General features: G+C 42.8%; 2 protein-coding genes across 6 annotated transcripts in view; one reads left to right on the forward strand and one right to left on the reverse strand.

Annotated features, from left to right (window-relative positions):
• Nucleotides 1-26862, forward strand: part of ENGASE (endo-beta-N-acetylglucosaminidase) — a 174527-nt gene that overhangs the window by 105193 nt on the left and 42472 nt on the right. The window contains exon 1 of one of the 5 annotated variants that reach the window (XM_075845094.1): nucleotides 19591-19684. The exons of 3 other annotated variants lie outside the window; for them this stretch is intronic. The gene's annotated coding sequence lies outside the window, so the exon portion shown is untranslated. Of the gene's footprint in view, nucleotides 1-19590; nucleotides 19685-22386; nucleotides 22485-26862 lie in introns of those variants that run through there. One more of the 5 variants, XM_075845095.1, reaches the window with a different exon arrangement.
• Nucleotides 1937-19714, reverse strand: CANT1 (calcium activated nucleotidase 1). The gene is made up of 4 exons (XM_075845099.1): nucleotides 19454-19714; nucleotides 10237-10879; nucleotides 8970-9173; nucleotides 1937-2491 (listed from the first exon to the last, which is right to left on the reverse strand). Exons 2-4 carry the CDS (start codon nucleotides 10850-10852, stop codon nucleotides 2121-2123), a joined length of 1191 nt encoding a protein of 396 aa, XP_075701214.1. The 5' UTR covers nucleotides 10853-10879; nucleotides 19454-19714; the 3' UTR covers nucleotides 1937-2120.

Here is a 26862-nt window from a genome sequence, read left to right on the forward strand (position 1 = left end):
GGGCTTTATTCTGATGCATATGCCTTTTCACGGCGCTGCATCAGGATAAATAAACAGAGCAGGGAGCTGTCAAATCTCCCTGCTCTCAGCTGCCAGATGTAGCTGAGGACTGGGGGCGTCCCTGCTCGAACAAGTGAGATCGATATTAGTATCGATCTCACCCGTTTAACCCTTCAGATGCGGTGCTCAATAGCGAGCGCCGCATCGGAGTGGTTCTGGAGAGAGGGAGGGAGCTCCCGCTCTCTCCCACCGACACCCGGCGATAAGATCGCCAAGTGTCTGTGTCTCCGATGGCAGCCGGGGGCCTAATAAAGGCCCCCAGGTCTGCCTGGAGCGAATGCCTGCTAGGTCATGCCGGAGGCATGTCCTAGAAGATGCCTGTCCGTTTTAAACGAACAGGCAGCAATACACAAGTATTGCAGTGTATTATAAAAGCGATCAGATTATCACTGCTTTACTATTAAAAAAAAACAACAAATAAAGCAAAAAAGTTACATATATTTGGCATCGCCGTGTCTGTAATGACCCCAACTTTAAAGCGGTTACATTATTTAACCCACACGGTGAACGCAGTAAAAAATAAAAAACAAACAATGGAAAAATTGCTGTTTTCTGTGAATCTTGATTTAAAAAATAATAGTGATAAAAAAGTCGCATCTACTCGAAAATGGTACCAATAAAAACTGCTAGTCGTCCTGCAAAAAAAAAGCCCTCATAAAACTGCATCGGCAGAACAATAAAAAAAAGTTATGGCTCTTCAAATATGGAGACAAACAAATAATTTTGAAAAAAAAAAAAAAAGTGTAAAAGTAGTAAAACATGCAAAATCTATACAAATTTGGTATCGCTGCAATCGTAACAACCCGTTGAATAAAGTTATTGTGTTATTTATACCACACGGTAAACAGCGTAGATTTAGGATGCAAAAAAGAGTGGCAACATTTCTGGTTTTTTTCTATCCCCCCCCCCCCCAAAAAAAAAGTTAATCAATAAATAATATGTAACCCAAAATTGTGCCATTAAAAACACAACTTGTCCCGCAAAAAATAAGACCTTATACAGCTATGTCGACGCAAAAATAAAAAAGTTATAGCTCTTCGAATGTGACGATGGAAAAACTATAAAAATTGCTCGGTTATTAGGGCCCAGAATGCAAGCAGGAGGAAGGGGTTAATATGAGAATTAAAATTAAAAAAAATCAAGACATCAGGAATGGGGGAAATACTTTTTCTCGACGCTGCACCTTCAATTGATTGTCTCATCACAAACAATCCCTTTAATATGAGAACCATCATGCCCATCGCAGCGCGTCTGGCTCCCAAAACCCCCAGCAAACAGCTGATTTATTGTCGACTGATCAACTGATCAATACCCTACAGCAGCCTCTACAGGGGAAATGCAGTGTTAGGCCGAATTCAGACCAACGTGGTATATGTCCCTGTTAAAACGACGGCCGTCACATGGACGCGTGCATTTCAATGGGGCCATTCACATGGCCGTTATTTTAATGGACCGTGTGAAGGGTCCGTTGAAAAATAGAACATGATCTATTTTCTTCCATTTTCACGGATCCCTCGATAGACTCAAGTCTATATGAATCCGTGAAAACGGGACCCGCACGGGGCAACTTGGCAGAGTTTCCCCACGTTAGTCTGAATTCGGCCTTACACGAACAGCTCGAGAAAGCGACTGATAGGGCACCTTGTCCTGATGCTTGCCATCAACAATACCAGAACATGATTTAACCTATTAAAGTCCATGGTGACCCTCAGCACTTTTTGGTATCTGTTCAAAAATAGATACTGTATAGCTGTCTTGGCTCTGCTGTAAACAGAAGTCACGACGATAGTGTGAACAGAACTAAAACGACACACACAGTAACTTCGCTTCTTTGAATATCCTATGCACATTCCCGGAGGAAAAAATTTCCAAAAGATTTATTAAAAATATTGTTTAATAAAAAGACCAGTTGGTATTTTAGCGATACATTCCACACAATTCGATTAATCTGTTACCTCCAGCAATTCTTCTTTATCATTTTATTTATAAATATCAGTAATAGCAAAATGGCATTTGGATGATTTTCTTTTATGACTTTAAAATGAATGGAGCAAAGATCATCAGATAAACTCAATTCCTTCATATTTAATGTTACCAATCTTGGTTTCGGGCAACAAGACTCGACCGTCCAAAATAAAGACTGTGATGTATGTTGCCACTTCACCGTTGTTCTCTTCTGATTTTAGAGCAACAATGATCTGATCATCCGTGCCTGGGATGAATTTAAATGAGGAAAATCCATGGGTGGGATTTTGTGTTCCCACATGTGAAAGTGTAATGTCGGAAAAATCGGTAGACGCTCGTAGAAGGATGTTGGCGCCACGCTGTTCATCCTCTTTCTCACTGTACCGCTCTTTACTGGCACGGCGTGGCAGGAAAAACCAGCTATGTAGCGAGTCACTCCATGCCGCAGACTCATGGATCAAGTATCCTGGATAAAAAGTAGAATTGTATGATTTATACCGATATATAGTGAAAAAAAATAAAATATATCACATTTTAACATAAGCAAGCAGCGAATAACCAGTGAAAAAGACACAGAATTATTAATGCGAAACCCACACCAAGGACAATATTTGACAAAATGCCTTCATTGGTACGGTTGGTATCCAGGTGGTTACTATAGCCAAAAAGTAGTGAAATAGATCATTAAATGTTCCATACCCTATAATAGGCAGAATATTGGGCATTTCTGAGGCCTTTAGAGCCACATCACCAGAGCTGAAGGCTTGGAAAATGTAGTTCTGTAGTATGAGGTGAGAATACTTGTACTCGTTAACCCCTTCAAGACACAGCCTGTTTTGGCCTTCAGGACACAGCCAATTTTTTCAAATCTGACATGTTTCACTTTATGTGGTAATAACTTCGGAATGCTTTTACCTATCCAAGCGATTCTGAGATTGTTTTCTCGTGACACATTGGACTTTATGTTACTGGCAAAATTTGCTCGATACATTAAGTATTTAATTGTGAAAAACACCAAAATGTAGCGAAAAATTGCAAAAATTAGCATTTTTCTAAATTTATATGTATCTGCTTGTAAGACAGATAGTAATACCACACAAAATTGTTGCTAATTAACATCACCCATATGTCTACTTTAGATTGGCATCGTTTTTTGAACATCCTTTTATTTTTCTATGACATCACAAGGCTTAGAACTTTAGCAGCAATTTCTCACATTTTCAAGAAAATTTCAAAAGGCTATTTTTACAGGGGCCAGTTCTGTTGTGAAGTGGATTTTAGGGCCTTAAATATTAGAAACCCTCGATAACTCACCCCATTTTAAAAACTTCACCCCTCAAAGTATTCAAAACAGCATTTAGAAAGTTTCTTAACCCTTTAGATGTTTCACAGGAATTAAGGCAAAGTAGATGTGAAATGTTCAAATTTTTCTTTTTTTTGCAGAAATTCATTTTTTCATCTATTTTTTTTGTAACACAGAAAGTTTTACCAGAGAAACGCAACTCAATATCTATTGCCCAGATTCTGCCGTTTTTAGAAATACCCCACATGTGACCCTAGTGCACTTATTGACTGAAGCACCGGCCTCAGAAACAAAGGAACACCTTGAGGATTTTGGGGCCTCCTTTTTATTAGAAAATATTTTAGGCTCTATGTCGGGTTTGAAAGGCTCTTGCGGCACCAAAACAGTGGAAATCTCCCAAAAGTGACCTCATTTTGGAAACTATACCCATTGAGGAAATTATCTAGGGGTATAGTGAGCATTTTGATCCCGCAGGTTTTTTGCAGAAATTATTGGAAGTAGGCCGTGAAAATGAAAATCTACATTCTTTCAAAGAAAATGTAGGCTTAGCTTATTTTTTCTAATTTCCATAAGAACTAAAAGGAGAAAATGCACCACTACTTTTGTAAAGCAATTTCTCCCGAGTAAAACAATACCCCGCATGTGGTCATAAACGGCTGTTTGGACACACGGCGGAGCTTAGAAGGGAAAGAGCGCCATTTGGCTTTTGGAGCTCAAATTTAGCAGGAATGGTTTGCGGAGAACACGTCGCATTTGCAAAGCCCCTAAGGGACCAAAACAGTGAAAACACCAAAAAAGTGACTCCATTTAGGAAACTACACCCCTTGAAGAATCCATCTAGGGGTGTGGTGAGCATTTTGAACCCACAGGGGTTTCATAGATTTTATTAGAATTGGGCAGTGAAGATAAAAAAAATCCTTTTTTTCCAATAAGACGTAGCTTTAGCTCAACATTTTTCATTTTCTCAACAAATAAAGGAATAAAAGAACCCCAACATTTGTAAAGCAACTTCTCCCAAGTACGGCAATACCACATATGTGGTCATAAACTGCTGTTTGGGCACACAGTAGGGCTCAAAAGGGAAGGAGCGCCATTTGGCTTTTGGAGTACAGATTTTGCTGGTCGCTATGTCGCATTTGCAAAGTCCCTGTGGGACCAAAACAGTGGATCCCCCCCAGAAGTGATCCCATTTTGGAAACTACACCCCTCAAGGTATTCATCTAGGGGTGTAGTGAGCATATTAACCCCACAGGTAATTGGCAGAAATTGGTGTGCACGCGATGTTGCAGAGTGAAAATGGTTTTTCAATAGATATGCCAATATGTGGCGCCCAGCTTGTGCCACTGGAGACACACACCCCAAAAATTGTTAAAAGGGTTCTCCCGAGTATGGCGATGCCAGATATGTGGAAGTAAACTGCTGTTTGGGCACACTGTAGGGTTCAGAAGGGAGGTAGCGCCATTTGGCTTTTGGAGCGTGGATTTTGCTTGTAGTAGTTTTGTTTGGTGTCTTACTGGTGTTTCCGTTTATAATGTGGGGGTACATGTAAGGCGGGCGGAGTATATAAGGGGCATAGTCAGGTGGTATAGTGGGGTAAAAAAAAAACAATAAAATAATCCATAGATGTCTGTTATGCTGTGACACAATCCTTTCTGCACAGGCCGGTGTCGCACTAATAAATGGTCTTTACTTATCCCCCTTTTGGTCCACACTCCGCACCTTTGCAGTTTGGGGGATTTTGCAGGAAAGTGTTGTCCTGGTATAATACGGGCGCCCTCACTTCCAGCAGATATGTTTGGGCCCTCCCCTTCCTGGTTCCCTAATTTTAGGGGCCTTGATAATTCGCCACTTGAAACAGAAGAAACGTTCTCCTCGGGCCGGCACAACTGCATATTTTTATTTCCTGGCTTATTGGTGCCTTGACTAATTTTATTTTTCCATAGACGTAGTGGTATGAGGGCTGTTTTTTTTTTGTGTGACGAGCTGTAGTTTTTATTGGTACCATTTTGGGGCACATGTGACTTTTTGATCAGTTGTTATCCTTTTTTTTTGAAGGCAAGGTGACCAAAAAACAGCAATTCTGGCATATTTTTTTAGTTCTTTTTATACAGCGTTCACCACACATTATAAATTACATGTTAGCTTTATTCTGCGGGTCAGTCCGATTCCGGCGATACCTAATTTATAGCACTTTTTATGTTTTACAACTTTTTGCACAATAAAATAACTTTTGTAAAGAGAATGGATTTTTTCTGTCGCCAAGTTGTGAGAGCCAGAACGGTTTTACATTTTTCGTCGACGGAGCTGTATGAGGGCTTGTTTTTAGCGAGACGAATTATAGTTTTTATAGGTACCATTTTTGGATACATGCGACTTTCTGATCACTTTTTATTTCAATTTTTGGAAGACAAAGTGACCAAAAAATAGCAATTATGTCAGTATTTTTTAGTTATTTTTTTTTACGGCGTTCACTGTGCGGAATAAATAACATAATATTTTTATAGTTACGGTCGCTGCGATACCAAATATGTATGGCTTTATTATTTTTTTCAGTGCAAGAGCACTAAATGCTTATGTCTACAACGGTAACTGTTAGGGAGTCCGTTTTCAAGTGGGGCAGATAACTTTTATGGCAAATTATATAGATTTCAATAAGATAAATTCAATTAGAGCAGACCATAAACTAGGGCAGGACAAATCCTGGTCGTCCTGCAAACAGATTAAAAAATCGTGCAGAGAACACCGGCGTATATTTCCTCCTGATCTCTTCCATTTTTTTGTCTGAGAGCTGGCCATGGGTCCCTGGTCTATTGCAGGCCGAGCAGAGGAGGAAGGCTTCTTCTGCAGTTAGACACAGGTTTGTGCCCAGGGTTATGGAGTTGGGAGTCGTGAAGTCAGAGTCAGTAGAAATGTACCAACTCCAACATAAAAATATCATTAACATCCTATTCATTTATTAATTGCATAGTGTATTGCGTATTTACTTACAGGAACTTTAAAAAGTTTTTTGTATTGTATGCTAATAAATATACTTTATGTTCTAAGTATTGGGATTAAAGCCGGATGTTACCATTTTACTACGATAAATATGTTATTAATGATTATACACAAGCCATTTATGAAGAAGTCGGAGCTCATAAAGTGGGAAAAAGAGTCGTCGGGGTGGACTTCCGGACTCCACAGCCCTGTTTGTGACAAGGAATCTGGGGGAAATAACGGATTTTCTAGGACACAGGAGAATTTTTAATTTTCACCATGTCGATTGCAATAGTTAAAAAGAATACTATCATGGGAGGCTATTGACGGCTATTAAGAGAGGAACTTCTGTTTTGTATGTGTATTTTCTACTTTAACCCCTTAGTGACCAGCCTATTTTAGGCCCTAAGGACCAAGCTATTTTATTTTTTTCTTTCGTTTTTCTATAGTCGCATTCAAAGAGCTCTAACTTTTTTATTTTTCCGTCGACATAGCTGTATGAGGACTTGTTTTTTGCGGGATTAGTTGTACTTTTTAATGGCACCATTTTGGGGTACATATCATTTTTTGATTAACTTTTATTGACTTTTTGTTGGGGGGGGGGGGAAATAGAAAAAACCCCTGAAATTCCACCATTGTTCTATGCGTTTTAAATTGACGCCGTTCACTGTGCGGCGTACATAAAATGTTACCTTTACGGCTCGTTTACACGAGCGTGATATACGTCAGTGCAACGCGCGTGATTTTCATATTCATATTTTTCCGTCAATGTAGTGATATGTAGGGCTCAATGTACAGCTTGTTTTTTGCGGGACGAGACATAGTTTTGATTGGTACTGTATTGATTGGTATTGTATTGATTAACTTTTATTATGCCTTTTTTCGGGGGCAATGGAAAAAAAATAGCAATTTTGCCATTGTTTTTTGCAGTTTTTTTTACGGTGTTCACCTTACGTTTTAAATTACATATTAACTTTATTGTTTGAGTCATTACGGTCGCGGCGATACCATATATGTGTACTTTTATTTAATTTTTTTACACTTTTACTAAATAAAACCACTTTTTATGGGAAAAAAATATTAATTTTTTTACTGTCATTTTTATTTCACATTTATTACTTATTTTTTAGTCTCACTAGGGGACTTTACTGTGCGATCGCTGCTATAATGCTTTGGTATACTTCGTATACCAGAGCATTATTGCCGGTCAGTGTAAATCTGACAGGCAATCTATTAGGACATGCCTCTGGCGTGTCCTAACAGGCATATGTCCAGGGCAGACCTGGGGGCTTTTTATCAGGCCCCCAGCTACCATGACACCCCATCGGAGATCCGTGATTGCATTTGGCCGCTGATAGGTGACAGAGGGAGCTCCCTCCCTCTGTAAACAAGTTAAATACCGCGGTCGCTATTGACGGTGGTATTTAACGGGTTAAACGGCCGAGATTGAAGTAAACTTTGATCGCGGTAGTTGGAGCAGGAGTCCGGCTGTCAGACAGCCGAGCACTGGCTCCAGCCTGGATGGGACACCCGTGCAGGGCTTAGACTGGGCTGCCGAGAAAAGGCGGCGGCCTAGCCTAAGGCCCCTTAGTGACCGCCGTGAAAAGGCGTATTGGTGGTCACCAAGGGGTTAAGGGGCTTTCACATCCGATTCGCACCCGTTTTTACGGATCCCTCATAGACTCGAGTCTATTGATGGATCTGTGAAAACGGACAAAAATAGATCGGGCCGTGAAAAACTGTCCATCACAGCTCTGTAATTGTATGGCGCAGGTCGTCTGGAGATTCCTGCCTGCGCTTAACTATTCCGGCCAATCGCTTTACCGCCAGAAAGATTATATGGTTAAGAAAATTCTTACGTTTAGGACACTTAAAAAAAACCCAGCAAGTATTACATGCTTTGTGAATTAACCTATGTACTTGTTAACACTAGCGTGTGACTCAACATTATTCTGTTCTGTTGCTTTTACAAAAAAAACAAAACCACACAACACATAAAACTGGATCTTTTAAAGCGCACCTCCACTTTCAGTGAAAAACTATTACAGTGCAGGAATGTGAACTATAGTAATTTTTCAAAATCACTTGTATTAATGCTTAGGCTTCTGGCAGCAGCATGGACAGTGTAAAACTGCTCATAACTCTTCAGTGGGACACAAAGCTCGTCCCCATGGCTCCCGTATCCAGAACGGCCGTTAGCGCTAAAGGATTCTAAAACTCTGGCAGCCGTCCTGCATATGGGAGCCATGAAGATGAGATGGACGCTCATAGTTATGTACGATGCTAGGAGTCCCTGCCTCTCCGTGGAACTACTGTCCCGTACTGAAAACATGATTACAGTACGGGACAGTTGTCCTGCAGAGAGGCAGGGACTCCTAGCATCGTACATAAGTATGATGCTAGGAGCCCGGCTCCCTGCACTGTGTTCGGTCCGGGACTTGCGGCCGAAATACGTTCCGTCCTTCACGGACCGAACATGCTCGTGTGAACCCAGCCTAATAGTAGTTCACAGCCTGTGTTCCAACAGGTATTCGTTTTGTTTTATTGCCAGCCAGATCAGCATAGCCTGCTGCACTATTCTGCCCAGTTAAAAAAGAAAAAAAAACAAACGGTAAAGCTTTCTAACATAAGTGAATGTCATTAGTTGCCGACAATTATGATTTACCTGGGGGATTTATTCCTGCAGCCTCTCGTAACAAGTTGTAGTTGGGAACCCAGTTTTGGTGCTGAACATCACCCCGGGGTCCTACTACCTTTATCCATTCAGGGTTTTCATTCAGCACTTTGCCAGTAGTAGTCGTCCACTCTTTTCCTAGCCCCCCAACATACAGGAGTTCATCCTTTACCGCCAGCCACTCAGCTTTAAAACCTACGGTTAAGAAAACACAAAATAGGAGTATTTGCTTATGGGGGACAATTAGGCAAATGTCTTGGTTTTAGACAAAAAGAAAAAACAACACATTCATGCTATACATAAACACCCCGAGAATTTCACTTGGTATACAAAAGTAAAACAACATACTGTACATGATACAAAATAGCATAGTCAATGACAGGTTGATACATAGAGCCACTCTGCTAGCAGGGACTGATGCAGTTGCTTTTATGGAGTTTCCCATAAGCAGAGGACACTTTGTGTGACAAGGTGGGGGCCTTGCTGTGACTACTATTTGGGCGAGTCCTGTTGTAAATACTGGAATAGTGAGTACAGTTGTTACTATTGGGGAAGTAGGGAGGGGCTGAGGCGATTACTTGTAAAGTAGGGAGTAAGTCTGCTGAGAGGGGGAGAGAGAGAGGGGGAGAGACATACGGGAAGGTGTCCGTCAGCCATAGAAATGAATGGGCCCGTAATTACGGGCGATTTTACGGTCGTGTGCATGGGGGCCTTAGACTGGTGTTTCATACACCAATCGCATAATGCCCCAAATTGATTAAGAGACACACTTTAGTGGTGCACACATTTCTGGTGTAAATATTGGTAAATCTGTCAAACCAAATGTGGCCCTGCCCATTCCTGCTAAACCCCTCCCCTTCTCTCAAAACTTTTGAAAGCAGCGAGAGAAATGTAAAACAACAAAAAGTTGTAAATTTGTGCCATAATTTAATACAGTATATAGATATAAGTTATATAATGCTTCATTATACAATAGTTCGTCTTTGCTTACTCGAAAATCGAGAACACCTTAAATAAATGGTACAATTAAAATTGACCTGTAATGTCCCGGAGTGTCATACACTGTGTATAAAGGTACATATATTATGCACACGGCAAATTCTATTTTGACACACCTAAGTTCTTGGAACAGGATGGAGCAAGTCACGTCTATGGATTTGACCAAATACAAGTCAGTGTTTACCAAATGGCCACAAAAATGAAAAACTTGGGGCTTCAAACATTCACATGACAAAGGTCTTCTATATACATCACTCACCTTTAGCCACTGATCCATCTCCATCTGTCAGTATAACCCATGGCACAGCTTTGTTTCCGTCCAACCTGTAAATAACTCCCGTACGATCATCCACCGAATACAACTTTCCATTAAATACTATTAGCTCAGACAGTTCCATTCCTCGCCCTTTTTCTGCCAAGTGTGTTTGCAAGATAGTGTTCTCTTTTTCCCATTCTACCGATACTCGGTCCCCACTATTGAAAAGTGTTAGGTGACCTTTCTTCAGATAGCTAAACCAACTGTTGCCTTTGGAGCTGTGAGAGTCCGTGTCTAAGTCTGCAATAATTGCGATCTGGTACCGAAGTCCATCTGGTGTCTTTTGGGGTGGAGAAAGTGGGTAGGTGTCATTATAAAAATGGACTATCTTCCAATTGTGAACATTAGGGAACACAATCCTTGGGCTTGAAGATCGATGGTAGCAGAGCAGCAACAGCAATAACGCTAAGCCCAATAAGGACACTACAATGGCACGCCAGCGTGGCCTGAAACGGGGGTCTGCGGTCTTTGTCATGGAGGCCAGAACGGGGAGACCACCCACACTGATCCGCAGGGGGTTCATAGACTCTTTACATTCCAGTAGTGTGTAGGGATTCATAAGGCATCAGTGTTGCAAGTCAGGACCCTGCGTAGAAAATAAGCAGTCAAAATGAATGGAAATGGAAAAATTTAAAAATAACAAATCCCCGACACTTGAACTATAACAAACGGTGTACAACCAGTGTCAAATGGGGCTTTTTGTCCCAGACTGTAATATCTGCAGACATTTTAAAATATAATAACTAGGTACTGCCCTGCCAGGGCCTTCCTTCTCAATAACATGACTATAACACTACAATCCCCAGCATTCCTTGGTGTGGGGGCGTGGCTCTGCCAATCTCTTATCTTCCTCTCTGTATATGTGTCTGAGCACCCCATAGGTTGTCGAAGATTCCTGCAATGGAAGGTCACTCGCACTGTCCGGGACATAAGATTTCAATGAAAATACTTATATAAACAAACATTTAGGCCCCATGCACACGAACGTGCTTTTGTGGCCGCAATTCTCCCGAAAATCCACAGGAGAATTGCAGCCCCATGCACGACTGTGGTTTTCATGGTCCGTGCATGGCCCGGGAGCCTGGTCCAGGCTCATTGAAAATAATGGCCGCGACCAACCCGAAAATCACGGCCGTGCACATGGCTACGGTCGTGTGCATGAGGCCTAAAAAAGGAGAGCGGGAGAAAAGACTGCAGCTCAATGACATCTGGTTTAGCATACACTACTGGAGGAAAAAAAACTGTCGAGCAAAAGAAAAGAAAAAAAACTTGACACTTTTACTACATGTATATTCTGAAGAAATGTGAATTTTTCATTTTAAACTGGAGACCCAAGGAAATAGTTTAGGGTGACTGCTATGAAATTGGTGTTTGTGGTGCCTGTATTCTGTAAATGGAAGTTACGGGCTGTCGTTAAAGCGGTATTCCAGGGTCACAACATTTTTCGAAGCGGGCAGCGCACAAGCACTGAGGAATTGCATCACTGCAAAAAAAATGGGGTGGGCATTGAGGCGTAAGCAAAGAATTGAATGGGGCAGGTATTGAGGAGGCTGTGGATCAATAGGATGCCTCAAACCCGGGACTTCTGACGTATACCTGGGGTTGAGGCATCCTATTGGTCCACGGCCTCCTCAATGCCCGCCCCGTTCAGTCTTTGCTTATGCTTCAATGCCAGCACCATTTTCTTTGCGTTCATGTTATTCCTCAGTGCCCGCCCCATTGGTATCTACAGTGATGATGGGGATTACATATATTCAGAGATGATGGGGATTACATATATTCAGGGATGATGGGGATTACATATGTACGGGGATGATGGGGATTAGATATGTACGGGGATGATGGGGATTACATATGTACGGGGATGATGGGGATTACATATGTACGGGGATGATGGGGATTACATATGTACGGGGATGATGGGGATTACATATGTACGGGGATGATGGGGATTACATATGTACGGGGATGATGGGGATTACATATGTACGGGGATGATGGGGATTACATATGTACAGTGATGATGGGGATTACATATGTACAGTGATGATGGGGATTACATATGTACAGTGATGATGGGGATTACATATGTACAGGGATGATGGGGATTACATATGTACAGGGATGATGGGGATTACATATGTACAGGGATGATGGGGATTACATATGTACAGGGATGATGGGGATTACATATGTACAGGGATGATGGGGATTACATATATTCAGGGATGATGGGGATTACATATATTCAGGGATGATGGGGATTACATATGTACAGTGATGATGGGGATTACATATGTACAGTGATGATGGGGATTACATATATTCGGGGATGATGGGGATTACATATATTCGGGGATGATGGGGATTACATATGTACGGGGATGATGGGGATTACATATGTACGGGGATGATGGGGATTACATATGTACGGGGATGATGGGGATTACATATGTACGGGGATGATGGGGATTACATATGTACGGGGATGATGGGGATTACATATGTACGGGGATGATGGGGATTACATATGTACAGTGATGATGGGGATTACATATGTACAGTGATGATGGGGATTACATATGTACAGTGATGATGGGGATTACATATGTACAGGGATGATGGGGATTACATATGTACAGGGATGATGGGGATTACATATGTACAGGGATGATGGGGATTACATATGTACAGGGATGATGGGGATTACATATGTACAGGGATGATGGGGATTACATATATTCAGGGATGATGGGGATTACATATATTCAGGGATGATGGGGATTACATATGTACAGTGATGATGGGGATTACATATGTACAGTGATGATGGGGATTACATATATTCGGGGATGATGGGGATTACATATATTCGGGGATGATGGGGATTACATATGTACGGGGATGATGGGGATTACATATGTACGGGGATGATGGGGATTACATATGTACGGGGATGATGGGGATTACATATGTACGGGGATGATGGGGATTACATATGTACGGGGATGATGGGGATTACATATGTACGGGGATGATGGGGATTACATATGTACAGTGATGATGGGGATTACATATGTACAGTGATGATGGGGATTACATATGTACAGTGATGATGGGGATTACATATGTACAGGGATGATGGGGATTACATATGTACAGGGATGATGGGGATTACATATGTACAGGGATGATGGGGATTACATATGTACAGGGATGATGGGGATTACATATGTACAGGGATGATGGGGATTACATATATTCAGGGATGATGGGGATTACATATATTCAGGGATGATGGGGATTACATATGTACAGTGATGATGGGGATTACATATATTCGGGGATGATGGGGATTACATATATTCGGGGATGATGGGGATTACATATGTACGGGGATGATGGGGATTACATATGTACGGGGATGATGGGGATTACATATGTACGGGGATGATGGGGATTACATATGTACGGGGATGATGGGGATTACATATGTACGGGGATGATGGGGATTACATATGTACGGGGATGATGGGGATTACATATGTACGGGGATGATGGGGATTACATATGTACGGGGATGATGGGGATTACATATGTACGGGGATGATGGGGATTACATATGTACGGGGATGATGGGGATTACATATGTACGGGGATGATGGGGATTACATATGTACGGGGATGATGGGGATTACATATGTACGGGGATGATGGGGATTACATATGTACGGGGATGATGGGGATTACATATGTACGGGGATGATGGGGATTACATATGTACGGGGATGATGGGGATTACATATGTACGGGGATGATGGGGATTACATATGTACGGGGATGATGGGGATTACATATGTACGGGGATGATGGGGATTACATATGTACGGGGATGATGGGGATTACATATGTACGGGGATGATGGGGATTACATATGTACGGGGATGATGGGGATTACATATGTACGGGGATGATGGGGATTACATATGTACGGGGATGATGGGGATTACATATGTACGGGGATGATGGGGATTACATATGTACGGGGATGATGGGGATTACATATGTACAGGGATGATGGGGATTACATATGTACAGGGATGATGGGGATTACATATGTACAGGGATGATGGGGATTACATATGTACAGGGATGATGGGGATTACATATGTACAGGGATGATGGGGATTACATATGTACAGGGATGATGGGGATTACATATGTACGGGGATGATGGGGATTACATATGTACAGTGATGATGGGGATTACATATATTCGGGGATGATGGGGATTACATATGTACAGGGATGATGGGGATTACATATGTACAGGGATGATGGGGATTACATATGTACAGGGATGATGGGGATTACATATGTACAGGGATGATGGGGATTACATATGTACAGGGATGATGGGGATTACATTAGCCAGCTGAGGAACGGTCACGTGATTCTGTGACCGCATGCAGGGAAAGCAAGTGGGTTTGATAAAAAAAACTAAAGGAGAAGGGAGAACTAGTGGGGAGGGCAAATAGACGGGGGAGGAATAATTAGTAAAGAACAGCCCTGTATCATTATGTAAGTAAGTAAGTGAGTGAGTGAGGTATCGACACAGGTCTGTGTGAATACTTAGGGTATGTGCACACGATGAGAGGCATTTACGTGTGAAAAGACAGACTGTTTTCAAGAGAAAACAGCTGCCTCGTTTCAGCCGTAATTCCTCCTCCTCGTATTATACGAGGCGTCTGTGACGCTCGTAAATCTTGAGCTGCTCTTCATTGAGTTCAATGAGGAACGGCTCAAATTACATTGCAAAGAAGTGCCCTGCACATAATGTATATAAGTGCCCTGCACATAATGTATATAAGTGCCCTGCACATAATGTATAGAAGTGCCCTGCACATAATGTATAGAAGTGCCCTGCACATAATGTATAGAAGTGTCCTGCACTTCTTTGCCGAGGCAGTCAATTTACGCGTCGTCGTTTGACAGCTGTCAAACGACGACGCGTAAATGACAGGTTGTCTGCACAGTACGTCGGCAAACCCATTCAAATGAATGGGCAGATGTTTGCCGACGTATTGTAGCCCTATTTTCAGGCGTAAAACGAGGCATAATACGCCTCGTTTACGCCTGAAAATAGGTTGTGTGAACCCAGCCTAACTCTCGTGCACGAACCCGTGTAAAAAAAAAAAAAAAAAAAAAAAAGAGACAGATGAAAAGCAGAACTTCCGGCAGGGCAGAGGTAGGGAGAATAGGAAGAAATATGTTCAGATTTAATACAGACTATATATTAGGAACTTTATTCAATCTTTACAGAGTATAAGTCCAAAAACTTTTTGTCCCTGGAAAACCCCTTTAAGGCATCAAAATATGGATACTCGGATACTGCCCCTCTCTTCTCTATATTGACAGAAATAATAGATAATAAATGGCACCTGGACTACACCAAAAGTACTACTTGTAGAGAGAGATTCGGGTAATAAAAGGTTCGGTAAATGCAGATAATGAAATTCGATTATGCAAGAGGAGATTCAAGAATAACGTGATATAAATCATAAAAAGAACAAGACATGTAAACGTCAGAAAAATATACAAGGTCAGTCATGCAGGACCCAGCCATAGCAAACATACAAAACAGACAACAATACAGTAGTATATACATTTATTTCACAAAAAAAACCTTCAGCAACCTAAGTTTGACACTCGGATCACTTGCCGTGGATGTGCCGGCGGATTCGCATGACGATTGGCTTTCCGTATAAAATCCACAAGAAAAATGAGCATGCTCATTCTCGCAGAGGGAGTCCCTCTCCCCCTCTATAGCCACTTAGTTGCAGCGGCATCCTAGGGACATCGACTGCATTACGGCCAGTACCTGAGGTGGATGGTGAGGGCACAGCTCCTGTGGCATCCACTAGGTGTACCATTACATCCCATTGCAGTTAATAGACCACAATTAAGACATAATGGCACGCTTGTTTGTGTGAACTGGCTTAAGGGGTCTTCCCACCTTTGACATTTACGGAATATCCATGGAATATCCCACAAATGACTGATAGATACAGGTCTCAGCTTTGGGACCCGCAACCTTTTTCCAGAACGGGGATCACTTGATCCCCATCCCGCCTGGTAAGCGGCTTCCGCATCCAGGCTGAAATTGAATGGAGAGGTGGCCGCACATGTGCGCGGCTCTCTATTCACTTCTTTTTGGAGTTACGAAAACAGCAAGGCACGCTTCTAAGGTGGGAATAACTAAGAAATGGCTGAACTGAATGATTAAAGAGGACCTGTCAGCTCTCCTGACATGTCTGCTAAATGTAAATTCTTGTATTTCCCATGAAATAACTGTGGAACATCTTCTCTTAGAACTCTACGTTGTGCCTTACCCAGTTATTCCCAGAAAATTATGAATAAATTGACAAATGGGTATTAACAGTTGGAGGTTTCCTACAGTCTGACATTGTTGAATTAGTGCAGACAGAGCGACAAACCCCTATGACAAGGGAATGGTCAAACCCAGTTGTCAATTTATTCATACATTTCCAATAGGAATAATAGAGGAACAGCATAACATTCTAAGAAAAGATGACCCAGAATTGTTATGTTATGGGAAATAAATTGATTTACTAAAACAGAAATGGCGGGGGAGGTGACAGGTCCTCGTTAAAAACGGTGTGGGACGGCACTGGTTACTATTTCATGGCTATTTTTCATTTTTTTTTTGGCTTAGTTACTCAAAGTGTTAATACAATCTGGTGTCTGGTCTGGCATTTAAAAGAACAGCACAATATCTTAGCAAACACGGATCTACAAACCACGTATTTCAGGGTGTGCCACCCTTTGAAGTCATTCTGTCAGCTGCACTTACCTATTCCTCACCTGATCACATACAGAGATAACCCATTCTCAGGCGTGCTTTATCTCATTGGTCTTTTACATTAGAATGTGAAAACAAATTACCATAGCTTTAGCCGATTCAGGAAAATGACATTTGTGTGTGTCAACAATGTTTCTGCCTTAACCAGCAGATAAAGGCAACTTGAATACAAAGGCAAATTGTCCACAATGCAAATTTTCTGAACTAATCACGATGAGCCTCACTTAAACCAGGCTCATCGACATATACGCTTAGGGCCCCCTTACACGGGCCAATTATCGGGGCAACGATCAGCCGATGAACAAGCATTCGCTCTTTCATCGGCTGATTGTATCGTTTATGTCAAAATATATTTGTTGTTCGGCATGGAGTACTACATGGAGATGTGCTGCCGACATGATAGAAATGTATGGGGACAAGCGATCGGCGTAACTAGCGCTTATCCCAATAGATAGCAGATTGTGAAAGGAGCAAACGAGCGCCGATCAACGTGCTGTAAGAGGAGCCTTAGTTAGGCTTCGTTCACATCTGCGTCGGGGCTCCGTTCATGGTTCCGTCTGAGATTTCCATCAGGGGAACCCATGAACGGAATCCTGACTGAAAGAAACGGAAACCATAGGTTTCCGTCTGCATCACTATTGATTTAAATGGTGACGGATCCGGTGATAATGGTTTCCGCATGTCACCTTTATGTAAGGGTTCGGTCGTTTTGACGGAATTAATACCATAGTCTACTGCGCTATTCATTCCGTCAGCCCTTACACAACGGGGACAAACGGAAACCACTTACACCGGATCCATCACCATTGGAATCAATGGTGATACTGCGGTTTCCATTTGTTTGTCAGGATTTCGTTCATGGGTTCCCCTAACAGAAAGCACCGACGGAATCCATGAACGGAGCCCTGACGCAGAAGTGAACGAAGCCTAACTCAAGAAAACGAAAGACACATATCTGGAATAACACAACTTGGTTAAAGGGGTTGTCCAGTTTAAGGGCTGTTTTTTTTATACTGATGACCTATCCACAGAATAAGATTGGTGGTTGTCCAACCCCTGGACCCCACATCAATCAGCTGTTCCGGCTGCCTCCGGAAGCCATGCAGTGGTCGGTGCCGGAACCAGAAGGTTCTAACCACCGTATAGCTTCCATGCTGGATTACTGCAGCTCTGCTCCTATTCGCTTGAATAGAAGAGCTACGGTACTGCAGCACTGCCGCTAAACAATGGTCGGATCCTTCTGCTTCCGGCACTGATCGCTGCATGGCTTCCGGAGGCAGCCGGAACAGCTGATTGATGCGGGGTCCAGGTGTCAGATCCCAATCGATCATATACTGATGACCTGCCCCTGCGTCTAGGTCATCAGAACAAACAAAGGGGTTGTCCACTTTCGGAAAACTGAACAGTATATGATCGGTCTGTGTCCGACATCCGGACCCCGCACCGATCCGCAACTGCGGCTCCCTCTGTGCACCGGATGTTTGGAGCGGGATGCAGCAGTTGGAGCCGGAAGCAGATGGCACCGACCACAGCAAAACGATGTATAGGTCATCAGTTGTCGGAACGTGGAAAACCCCTTTCAACTGTGACTGAGAATCCGTTCCATTCATCTGAATGGAACTTGCAGAAATCCAAGTTCTTGCTGCAGAAACAATCAGATGAATGGAACGGATCTTCAGTCGTAGAAAATGTTTTCAACAAAATCTGCGGCGTGTGACTGCACCCTAAAGCTGCATTACGTCTGTGCGGTCAAAGAGACTCATAGGGGGAAATGTGTCAAAACTGGTGCTTTGGAAAAGTAGAGGAGTTCCCCACAGAAACCAATATGAATTCTAACATTCTCAAAGGGACCTGTGAAAAATAAGAGCTGGGATCTGATTGGTTGCTGATGAAGAACCAATAATCATGCTTCAAAAAAAGTCAATGGAAAGTAATAGAGGATTGCCCCAAATAGGATGACATGGCAGTAGCCTCCAGTCATAACCTACCGCACGACTCTGCCGGATAATGTGAACACATGCCTCAATTCCATGTAACGCAGCAGCTTCGTTCTCATGTAAATCATTGCAATATATAATATGAAACAAGGTTCATCGAGGGATAGTCATGTCTGAGATCATTAGTGACTTCCCTGTACGAAGCTTCCTCCCGATCACTGACATAGGCTGAAATATCAATGAGAACTACACAAACACAGTTATCACGTCTCAAACGTAAGGTCAGCCCTGTCTGCTGCTGCTGCTGCTGCTAGAGGGCCCGGTGACTGACACAACTCACCGATGTTTTGGTCCTGGACTGCCGGCGTAACCGAGTGTGTGGTAGATCACAGTTCCATAGTCAAAATCCAGCAGAGGGACCGCACTTCCGCCTTCCTGCAGCAAACTACAATACCCGGCATGCCTCGCGGACAGCCTACACTATTCCCGGCATGCCTCAGGGTCCAATGCCAGCCTACTGATTCTGACCTATCATCGTCCGACTGATAGGAAGGTCGTTCAGAAATCAAAGGTAGATGTCTGCATGCCGCATCACAGTATAATATGCCACTTTCAGAGTGACCATAAAGTTTCCACCTAAATAGAAAGCAAGCTACATGACAAACTGACATTACGGGCCGGTGACCGGCTCCCGTGGGGCGACTGCGAGCCTGTGGCAGATCACAATAGCAATGCCATAGATATTGTAATATTGCAGTCTATGGCATAAGCGATCTAATGATCGTAGGTTCAAGCCCCCTAGGGCAGCTAAATAAGAGTAAAAAAAAAAATGTTTTTATAAAAATTAAAATCACCCCCCCCCCTTTTATATACAAATTAACATAAACACATTAGTTATCGCCGCGTCCGAAAATGCCCGAACTATAGAAATATTTATCCATTACGGTGAACGATGTAGCGGAAAAAGGTAAAATTGGCCGAATCGCAGTTTTTTTGCCACTTCAACCCCCACAAAAAAATGAATAAAAAGTGATCAAAATGCCAGAATTTCCCCAAAATGGTATTTATAAAAAACGACATCTTTCCACGTACAAAAAGACGCCTTACACAGCGCTGTACACAGAAATCTAAAAAAGTTACTGGGGTCACAATATGGCAATGCAAAAAAAAATTTCCTTCAAACTTTTCCATTTCTTTTTAAATGTACTAAAACATAACAAAAACTATATAAATTGGGTATCACTATGATTGTACTGACCCGCAGAATAAAGATATTGTGTCATTTTCATCGTACATTGAACACCGTAAAAAAGAAACCCACAAGAAAATGGCGGAACTGCTGTTTTTTTCCAATTCAACCCCATTCTGAATTTTTTTCCAGCGTCCCATTACATCGCACAGAATATTAAATAATAACATTAGAAAGTATAACTTGTCCCGTAAAAATGAAGCCCTCATATGGCTGTCAACGAAAAAATAAAAAAGTTAGAGCTTTTGAAGGCTGGGAGGAAAAAACAAAAGCATAACAACCCTTTTTCTGATTTTTGTTTTTTCCTCCCCGCATTCCAAATGCCATAACTTTTTTATTTTTCCGTCAATATTGTCCTATGAGGGCTTGATTTTTGCGGGACGAGTTGTCGTTTTTCGTAGCACCATTTATTGTGCCATAAAGTGGCGTAACTACCGCGGTAGCAGCCGTAGCGGCCGCTCCAGGGCCCGCGGCTTGAGGGGGCCTGTGCCGCCAGCCATCACCCCCCCCCCCCATACTACGGGGCCCTTGCCGCCGAGCCTCCAACAAGTATGGGCCGGGCGACACAAGCCCTCTCATGCCCGTAGGCATCGCTAGCACCGGAGGGGGCCCCGGTGCTAGCGACAGCCAAATACATGCAGTAGCACTGAATGGCCGGGCATGTTCCGAATATTACAATGACGCTGATTGGCGGGGCAAAATGACTTTCCCCGCTAATAAGTGCCTTTCAACTAAGCTAGCGGCATGATGACGTCATCGCGCCGCTTCTGTGCTTGAAAGGCGCTGATTGATGGGGCAAGTCATTCTGCCCCGCCAATCAGCGTCATTGAACAACGCGTCGTTCTGCTCCAGCAGATCCGCTCAGAAGAGAGCAGATCTGAATTGCCATCTGACGGCGCAGGAACGGGATCATGTGAGTATGTAAAGTTTTTTCTAATAAAACTGTGAGTGTCATTATCTATAGTGGGGGCTCTATCTACAGGGGTGGTCGTCTATATGTGGACCACTATATAGGGGGGTCTATATGTGGGGCACTATCTACAGGGGGGTATATATGTGGGCCACTATATACAGGGGGGGGTTTATATGTGGGAATGTGGACCACTATATACAGGGGGGCCTATATGTGGGGATCTGGGCCACTATGTACAGGGGGCATCTATATGTGGGCCACTATATACAGGGGGGGTCTATATGTGGGCCACTATATACAGGGGGGTCTATATGTGGGGCACTATCTACAGGGGGGGGTTTATATTTGGGAATGTGGACCACTATATACAGGGGGGTCTATATGTGGGGATGTGGGCCACTATGTACAGGGGGCGTCTATATGTGGGCCACTATATACAGGGGTGATCTATATGAGGGACACTATATACAGGGGGAGCTATATGTGAGACACTATACAGGGGTGGGCTATATGAAGAGCACTATCTATAGGGGAGCTATTTTTAGGGCACTTTCTATAGGGTGGGCTATATGTGGGACACTATATACAGGGGTGGGTTACCTGTGGGCCACTAGCTGCAGGGTGGCTATATGTAGGGCACTGTCTACAGGGGTGGGCTATATGTAGGACACTGTATACAGGGGGAGGTATATGTGAGACACTACAGGTGGGCTATATGTGGAGCACTATCTATGGGGGAAGCTATATGTAGGGCAGCACGGTGGCTCAGTGTTTAGCACTATTACCTTGCAGCTCTGGAGTCCATATGTGGGCACTATCTATAGAGGGTTGTATGTGGGACACTATAGGGGCTTCTATGTAGGGCACTATCTACAGAGGCTCTATGGGGGTCACTATCTACAGGGGGCTATGGGGGTACTATCTACAGGGGGCACGGTGTTTGTATGTGGGACACTGTGTATGGTACTATTATAATCAGGGACACAGTGTATGGCGCTATTATAGTTAGAGGTGCAGTGTATGGCGCCTTATCATATTTAGAGGTGTTGAGAATTTTAACTTCGTTTATAGGTGCAAAAATGTTTTAAAAGTGAAAAGCTGAAGACATTTGAGCGGAAAACTGCAGAAGTGGGTCATGGCCGGTAGAAATCTATCATAGAGGTCTGGACCGGAGGGAGAAGAAAAGAACTAGAATCTGAGATGTCACCGGTGAGTCACTTAATGTAAATGTTTATTCTGCCTCTAATCAGTACTGTAGTCACTGTATGATCTGCAGTGAGATGATGGGTGGTATGATTTTTTTTGAGAAACAGCATCTCCCAGCATATCCTCACCGTTGTTCGGGCCATGCTGGGAGCTGTCGTTTTACGCCGTACAAACCTGTACGGCAGGGGTTGCACTAAATTGAGCTGTATTTGTTCTGGTGTTGTATATATGTACTGATCTTGGTTCTGATGCTCTATGTAAGTACTGAGCTTGGTTGTGGTACTGTATATATGTATGAGCTTATTTCTAGTGATTTATATATGTACTGAGCTTGGTTCTGGGGTTGTATATATGTACTGAGCTTGGTTCTGGTGAGTATATATGTACTGAGCTCGGTTCTGGGGATGTATATATGTACTGAGGATGGTTCTGGTATTGTATATATGTACTGAGGTTTGTTCTGGTGCTGTATTTATGTACTGAGGTTTGTTCTGGTGCTGTATATATGTATGAACTTTGTTCTGGCACTGTATTTATGTACTGAGCTTTGTTCTGGTTCTGTATATATGTATGGGCTTGGTTCTAGTGCTGTTTTTATGTACTGAGCTTTGTTGTGGTACTGTATATATGTATGAGCTTGGTTCTGGTGCTGTACATATGTATTGAGCTTGGTTCTGGTATTGTATATATGTCAGAGTTTTGTTCTGGATCTGTAATTATATAGGGTATATTTATAATAACAAAATTGCAGGGCAGATGGAATTGTTCTCAATTCATTGTAAATTTAATAGGAATCTGTCTGGTAGTTTTAACCCCTTGAACCGCCACCATGCGGTGATACATGACCTGACAATATTTCCAAACATTCCCCTGTATGTTTCTTTCAGATGCAGAAAAATCTTTAAAATCCACTTTTAAAACGGCGCATACTATATGATAATTACTCATTAGAGGGTCATGGGGCGGTGCCGCTATCCTGAAGAGTCACACAGTCCTGCCTCCAAACCCACCTTTCCATGTTTGAGTGACATCTCCCTGGCTGATACAACTTTCTCGGATGCGCCATTGCCTTGTGGCACTACACACAAGGGGGGGGGGGGCTGTGTGGCACTATACACAAGGGGGAGATGTGTGGCACTATACACAAGGGGGCTGTGTGGCACTATACACAAGGGGGAGATATGTGGCACTATACACAAGGGGGGGGCTGTGTGGCAGTATACACAAGGGGGAGCTGTGTGGCACTATACACATGGGGGAACTGTATGGCACAATTTACAAGGGGGAGGGCTGTGGCTCTATCTACAGGGGGCTGGGTGGCACTTTCTACTAAGGGGAGGGGCTGTGCTGCACTATCTACTAAGGGTGGGGGGCTGTGTGACGCTATATACAAGGGAGGGGGCTGTGTTGCGCTGTATACAGTGGGGGCTTTATGGCGATATCTACAGGGGGCTGTATCACACTATCTACAAGGGGGACGTGGGAGCGCTATCTACAAATGGGGTGTGACAGTCTATAGGCGGGGCTATATAGCACTGTCTACAGGGGGTCTGTATGGCACATTCTACAGGGGGCACTATTTATAAGGGGGGCTGCTTGTGGCACCCGGGGGGGGGGGCCCTGGTCAAGAGTTTTCTATGGGGCCCAGTCTTTCTTAGTTACGCCCCTGGTGCCATATAATGTATTATGTAACAAGAAAAAATTTATTTGTGGGGTAGAAAATGAAAAAAAAACGGTTCCTCCATAGTTTTTTGCGTGTCGTTTTTACGGAATTCACTGTGTAATTAAAACAACATGTGAACTTTATTCTGTGGGTCAGCACGATTACGCAGATACCAAATATATATAGTTTTCTATATTTTACTACTTTTACAAGTGAAAACCTAAGTGTAAAAAAGAAAATGTATTTTGTGTCGCTAAATTCCGAGAGCCATACATTTTTTATTTTTCCGTCGACTAAGTGGTATGAGGTCTTATTATTTGCGGGATAAGCTGTAGTTTTTAATAATACCATTTTGTTGTACATGTGACGTTTTGATCACTTTTTATTTCATTTTATGTGGGAGATGAGGTGACCACAAAATAGAGATTCTGGCGTTTACAATATTTTTTTTTACGGCGTTCACCGTGCGGGTTAAATAATGATATATTGTAATAGTTCAGACTTTTACGGACGCGGCGATACCAATTATGTTTATTTTTTTACTATGCTCTAGGGCGAAAATGGGAAAAGGGGGATTTTTTGAACTTTTAATTTTTTTACACGAAAAAAAACACCTTTATTTTACTCATTTTTACTTTTTTTTTATTAGTCCCCCCTAGGGGACTTCAACCAGCGATTGTTAGATCGCTTGCACTATATACTATAATACTAATGTATTGCAGTATATCGTGATTCTGACAGGCCAGAGGCAGGGCTTAATAGGAGCACAAAGATGGAGCACCTGGGGGCGATTGCATTGCGGGGGGCACGATGAGCCGTTTAAGCGGGTCGCCTCCCTCTTTCTAACGATTTAAATGCTGTGGTCGCTATTGACCGCGGCATTTAACGAGTGGGATCGCGTTCGTTACTCTGAAGTGTCGGCTGTACAGCCGACATCGGCATCGTATGGAGCGGGTTCACTCCGTGAGCCTGTTCGATACTTCCCCTACCCGACTTTGGCGTATGGATATGTCCAATGTCAGGAAGGGGTTAAAGAGTTTGTCTCACTAGGACAACTTCTTTTTTGGGATCAGCTGTCCCTAAGCAGTCAGCCACAGTCACATGTGGTATTACATGGCGGCCGTGTATATGGCTGTTTCCATCACTCCCGTGGAGAATGAATAGAGCAGCCCGCTGTGTATACTGATCTGCATGCAATCCCTACAGACAACAATAGGAGACTCCGATTTAACCCCTTAATGACCAGCTACATTTTTCAGTTTTTACCTCTTTGCATTTCAGCAGCCATAACGTTTTATTTTTTCATTGACGTGGCCGTATGAGGCCTTGTTTTATGCGGGAGAAATTGTATTATTTTTTTTCATAGTTTGGAGGTAGAAAAATATTATTTTTACGGCGTGAATATAAGAAAAAGCGATTTTCTGCATCGTTTTTCTTGCTAATTTTTTTCCCCGTTCACGCTAAATATCCCGTTAGATTAAGGGTATGTTCACACGCACTGTTTTCAGACGTAATTCTGGCGTTTTAGGCCTCGAATTACGCCTGAAAAAACGGCTCCATTACGACTACAAACATCTGCCCGTTGCTTTCAATGGGTTTTACGATGTTCTGTTCCCACGTCAAAGAAGTGCATGTCACTTCTTGGGACGTTTTAGGAGCCGTTTTTCATTGACTCCATTGAAAAACAGCTCCAATAACAGCCGTAAAATACGCAGCGAAAAACGCGAATAGTTAAAAAACGTCTGAAAATCAGGCGTGTGAACATACCCTCATTCGTCAGGTTATTACGGTCGTGTAGATACCTAATATGTGTAGGTTTTTTGTTTTTATTTAGTGTAGGGGCAATAAAACATATTTTTGTTTCAAAAGGTATTTATTGGTATACAAGGATAAAGAATAAACATACAATCATAGCAAAGAAAGGAAGAAAAACAGTCCCCACACAGGGGGAAAGAATGAGGTGGAGTTGGTACAAAATGAGGACATGGAAATTGTGGAAAGGGGATGTGGAGGGACATAGGGAAGGAAAAAACAAACAAACATCAGAGCCACGAAATTACAATTTTAGGGGCAATAAAATAGATAATGACTTTTTTTGAACTTTATTTTTTATTTATTTCTTTTTTTTGTTACTTTTTTTTGAATCCCATTAATGGATAACTTTAATTATAACTTTTCTTTTTTACTTGTAATGTATTACTATGACACAGGCTGCTGTTAGGGCAAGACGTTGTGCCCGAACAGCAGGCAAACGGAACAGACAGCCCTGGGGTGACTGCAGAGGGATTCCCTGGCGTTTGAGCACGTCTCCGTGTTTCCGATGGCAAGTTTAAAGCGGGGAGTTCCCTTTGATCTTGGGACGGTCATAGACCGCGGCGATCAAAGGGTTAAACAGCTGGGGTTGGAACGTTTTCCGACCCTAGCTGTATGTAGCAGGCTTCTCTACGTTCAGGAGCTGGAAGTTACAGCTCCTGCTTAGAGGATGAGCGCTCATCAGCCTCTTCTACAGCGACGCCAAAAGACGTAGCTGTAAATCTACTGTTAGTCAAGCACATGCACCGCCTGCCGTCAAAAGACAATGGGCGGTCATTAAGGAGTTAAAGGTTTTTCCCCTGGGGATATAAAAAATGAATGGGGCCGTTCGGACAGTCCGTGATTTTCACGCAGCGTATGTGCGCTGCGTAAATCTCACGATATGTCCTATACTTGGCCGTTTTT

The sequence above is a fragment of the Rhinoderma darwinii genome, chromosome 13 (assembly GCF_050947455.1).
Source record: "Rhinoderma darwinii isolate aRhiDar2 chromosome 13, aRhiDar2.hap1, whole genome shotgun sequence".
In the NCBI taxonomy this organism is placed as follows: Eukaryota; Metazoa; Chordata; class Amphibia; order Anura; family Rhinodermatidae; genus Rhinoderma; species Rhinoderma darwinii.